We start from the raw sequence: 5,002 nt of genomic DNA on the forward strand, positions 1-5,002 counted from the left end.
GTGTTGTACGAGCCGTTACCGTTCGGACGAGTACTGGTGTCTACAAGCGTAACGTGAAACAATTAGCACCACTTCCAATCGAACGCGAAGGTTCATCAAATCATTGATAAACCCAGCCACCAGGTAATGATTGTCAACTTACATTTTGAGCGACAAGTCATTCAACAGGGGGGAACATGTTCCGTCCGTCCAACGAAAAAATAGAATTTATGATTGGCCCGCACTTAAGAAGGGTCAACTCGTTCCCAACCAGCCTTTTTCCGGTCATAAGAAAACAGTCGTTCTCAAAGGATAAAGGCACTTCAATTTATTTTAAGAACTGATCTCCAACCCAAGTCAAGGACAAGGCCTTTGTATATTCGAACGTGGAAACTTTTACGCAGTTTCTAACGTTTTTCCCTCCCCCAATGAGACCAAGATCCTCCAAAGGGGAAAAAGAAAGTGATCAGAGAAGGGAACGAACTGATTGGGCCTTAACACTTAAAACCAACCAATCAGGGTTTTTTCCTACGTTGCTGCCCCACCGAGGTCCCAATTTGGGGGTTTGGACGGTCGCTCCGAAGGAGGACGAAGTCAATTGAGTTTCCAACACGGTCACGTGGAAATATAAAATACGAGATTTAGCTATCATTCGAGCTCATCAAACATACAACGAATTTGCTTGACTATCGATATCTTCTATGCAACTCAACGACATTGCCGATCGCATTGAGGCACTTTAACTTGAGTTTGTAATTGCCAGCATTCGGAAAAATTGAAGATTAGTTTCGCATTTTCGTCATCAGCATTAGACATTTACGAAATCGTGGGAATCAAAATACCTTTGATTTCCACACGCAGGTCTGAACACGAACGTTCAAGGTTGTTCGAGACAGCTGACATTTGACCAATTTGTTAGTTCGTTTTTACATGCAACATTTTTTTAATCCTATGCTCTCGTCACGTGCACGTACTCACATATTGAGTTATTAACAAAAACTCCCGTCTAATAAGAGCGCGAGTATACCAGGCGGGAGCAGTATACAACGCGCGAAGCGGTTGCCGTTCTCTTGCCCGCCTGGTATACTCGTGCTCTGATTGGACGGGAATTTTTGTTAATAACTCAATAACCACGCCTTGGATTATTTTTTCACAAAGGAAAATGTTCCTGACGCTTTTGTAAGGCACGAGTCGGAGACGGCAGATTTCGGCAGCTGGGCGCTCGACCCCGGCGATAGGTCGCTGGGTTGGCTGGCGGACACGGGGCGACCGCGCAAGGAGCGGTCGCTCTGGTTCCGTTGTTACCTCTCCTTGGTCGAATACGACCGTTAAAAGCGGGGGGCCCTTCGTGGAGATAGGGACTAATCGTGTTCCTAGGCTCGAGCGTTATTGCCGCTGAGCGCGTCACGTGGGAAGGGTGGCCACTTGTAACGGATGCAATAAAGAATGACCCGAAACCCGATAACCATCTGACGACGGCAAGACGACACCCGTCCGGCACCTAAGTTACGACCTTGGAAAAGCGGCCACCAACAACCAACCCCTCCTTCATTAACTTTTACCCTATTGGTGCGCTTCTGGCACCCAAAAATTGTATAAAAGATACACTCTGAAAACAAATAAACGTTAGAGCAGTTAGAACCTTCAAGAAGACTACTTCTTTATCCACCATCCCGACTGAGTCTCTACGGAACTCTCTCGCAACGAATAAAAAAGGAACAAACTCGTTTTCGGCGTAACATAATTGGCGCTCTTGCCAGGATACCACAAGAAGACGACCAGAAAATTTGGTTGACCATTGAATCTACGGACTTCGCTGGAAACCAAGCGTCAAGTCCAGAAGGCCGTCTCAGCTGGTAACCGATACCAGAGAAACCCAGGGTAAGAGAAACTGGCTTTCACCGAGTACCGGAATCCTCTCCCTATCATTTCGAGTGACGAAGAGTCCGTATCCAGGGCCAACACATCCAACTCCCTTGAAGAAACCCTTCGAGCCCTGGCCAAATCGGTCCAAGTCCTCAACGAGAACTTCGGAGTGCTGATGACCGAGAACGAGAAGAGGAGAGAAGAAATGTTACATCTTCACGGGTTATTGAAACCCATCCTTACGGATGACGATGCCGTCACCCACCACGAGGACACCGCCTCGGACAACCCTGTCGGACAACGCCCGGAGAGAAAAACAGCCGAAAAGGCTCAACACGTTTGCCGCCAAGTGGCTCAACCTACTACGCGCCGATGGGACACCGAGGAAGTCAACCCTTCAGCAGGTACCAACCACAGTACGGATGCCAGGTATGAGACACCTCATTTACAAAAAGCGAAAGACGTCATCGACATTATCGAACCGCTTAAGGGTCGTGACGACTTCGGGGTAGAAGATTATACGCATGGTTAAACTAGCTAGACCATTGTATACCGATCTTGAAATTTTATTATATAAAGTCGTTGCTACTAAAATCGTGGAGCAAGCTAAGCGTAGTATACGGCATCTGCGAATCGTGTCCTACGACGAATTATACGACGCGCTACGGACGTACGTATTCCCCGTCATACCGACCGACACCGCGAGGGAAAAATTGCGCAACGTAACACAGGGAAAAATAGAGAGCGTTCTGAATAACACTTTTCGGTTCAGGCAGCAGCTAAATGAGTACCGGTATGCAATCCAAATCGAAATCGCGTCGTCGATGGTGAGGCAGGTTAGCCTCAACGCCGCGGATAAAGAGGCCACGCGAATATACGTTCGGAACCTACGTCACGAAATCGGAGTATTAGTATTTCCTAACAAACCTGGTAGTATCACAGAAGCACAAGGGTACGCCCTAGAAGCCGAAATGTGGGACAAGGAATCCAGGAATAAGCATCGGACCGCGATACCCGATAGCAGACTGTGAGTTCGCCTTTAGCGTATCCGGCCTAAGCGATGCAAGCGCCTCGGCATGGCATTGTAGGCTTGACCAGCAAGGAACGCGCCACGTGCTTTTAACCTCCTGATCTCTCGTAGTCGTTGTTAATTCCTTGCAGAGCAGTTTCTCACTACCCGCTTCTAAACCCACTCACGATACATGGTGTCAGAAGTGTTCATTTAACAAGGTAAAAGTGTCACGTAATCGGCGGGACCTAATTTTGGCAAAAGTGTGAAGTCCAGGCGCAGCACATCATGGAAAATGTGGCGCAGGGAAGCGTCACCGCTTCAGCTTCAGCTTTTTCGTTAATTCGCGCTCCAAGCGAGTTTGATTTTAAAAAACCCGACACATGGCAAATGTGGATTAAGCGATTCGACCGTTATGTGTCGGTGGCGAATCTCACAGGGAAGTCCGATAGAGAAAAAATTGACCTCTTGTGCTACACGATGGGCGAGAAAGCCGAAGAGATTCTCAACCAAGTTTTACCACAAATGAGCGACGCTACAAGGTACGACGACGTAAAAAACAAATTTAAAGACTATTTCGCTCCAAAGAGAAACATAATCTTCGAGAGATTCAGATTCAATTCTAGAATACAACAAGCCGACGAAAGCGCCGACTCCTTTATGACCGCGCTACACACTCTCGCTGAAACATGCGATTACGATACTTTGAAAGTGGATCTAATCAGGGACCGATTAGTAATTGAAGTAAGAGACTCGAAAACGTCAGAGCGGCTACAATTGACTCCAGATTTAACGTTAGAAAAAGCAATAACGATGGCCAGGCAAGCGGAGACACAAGCGGCACACGGCAAGCTCCTACGTCAAACCACCGAGGAATCGGACCATAACGAGATCAACAGGATCTCGCATACAAGGAACGAAGCATCCGAAGATGCTGACAAACGGGACGCACGTGGAGGGAATTCGTCTTCTAAGAGGACGGCCAAATGTCAACGATGTGGATTCTCGCAACATCAGGACTACACGAAGTGTCCAGCACTCCGATCAACCTGCCGTAACTGCAAGAAGACCGGCCATTGGGACAGAGTCTGCAAGTCGCGCAGTGTAAGGCGCTTAGAAGAAACCGAAAACGACGCACGCGACAGCGCATTCCTAAGGTTGGTAGGGGGCGCCGCAAAAAGAGTAAACAAGGATTTCGTGACTCGCACGACGGTTTCGGAGTTGGCAAAAGACCTCCAATTCTGTATAGACACAGATGCGGACTGTTATATATATATATACATGTATATTGCGGTACATGATATAAGTAGTGTTACGAGGCAGAGCGCGCAAGTCGCACTGCGAGTCGCTTGTTGTACGTTACGAAGATGGCCTACACNTTACCGACTACGGACGAAATGTTTGCATCGCTCGCTGAATGTAAACATTTTTGTAAAATAGATTTAAAGCAAGCCTATCTTCAACTAGAGGTTGATGAAGCGAGTTCGAAACTGCTAACCATAAATACTCATAAAGGCTTATATAGACCTACACGTCTAATGTATGGGGTTGCGTCTGCTTGTGCGATTTGGCAACGCGAAATGGAGAACCTTCTAAAAGGAATCGAAGGGGTTTTCGTACTACTTGATGATATACGCATCGCGGGTAGAACGACAAATGAATTACTAGACAGATTAGAATCCGTCCTTAAGAAATTACACGAGCATAACATTAAAATTAATAAAGAAAAATGCGAATTCTTTCAAGACGAGATCGAATTTTGCGGATACGTGATAAATAAGTATGGGTTGCATAAGAGTAAGAAAAAAATCGATGCAATTAAAAACATGCCTCGACCTCAAAATGTAAATGAAGTCAGATCTTTCATTGGTTTTGTAAGCTATTATAGCCATTTTATTCCAAATGCAAGTAATCTATTACAACCGTTACATAGATTATTACAAAAAGGCATTAAATTCAAGTGGTCAGAGGAATGTGATAAGGCATTTTTACGAGTCAAAAAGGAGTTCATGAGTGACAAATGCCTTACTTTTTACAACCCAAACTTACCATTAATTTTAGCAACCGACGCTAGTCCTACAGGAGTCGGTGCGGTATTATCTCACAAGTTCCCCGACGGAACTGAGAGACCAATTATGTGGATTTCAC

General features: G+C 46.1%; 1 protein-coding gene across 1 annotated transcript; it reads left to right on the forward strand.

Annotated features, from left to right (window-relative positions):
* Positions 1 to 3,334: 3,334 nt before the first annotated feature.
* Positions 3,335 to 4,011, forward strand: LOC108629314 (uncharacterized; the record flags this gene model as incomplete). The annotated part of the gene is made up of 2 exons (XM_018031912.1): positions 3,335 to 3,396; positions 3,481 to 4,011. Coding segments are annotated over exons 1-2 (593 nt in total), but the record flags the coding sequence as incomplete, so codon positions are not given.
* Positions 4,012 to 5,002: the final 991 nt, after the last annotated feature.

The sequence above is a fragment of the Ceratina calcarata genome, unplaced genomic scaffold (genome assembly GCF_001652005.2).
Source record: "Ceratina calcarata isolate Rehan_Ccalc_2016 unplaced genomic scaffold, ASM165200v1 scaffold565, whole genome shotgun sequence".
In the NCBI taxonomy this organism is placed as follows: Eukaryota; Metazoa; Arthropoda; class Insecta; order Hymenoptera; family Apidae; genus Ceratina; species Ceratina calcarata.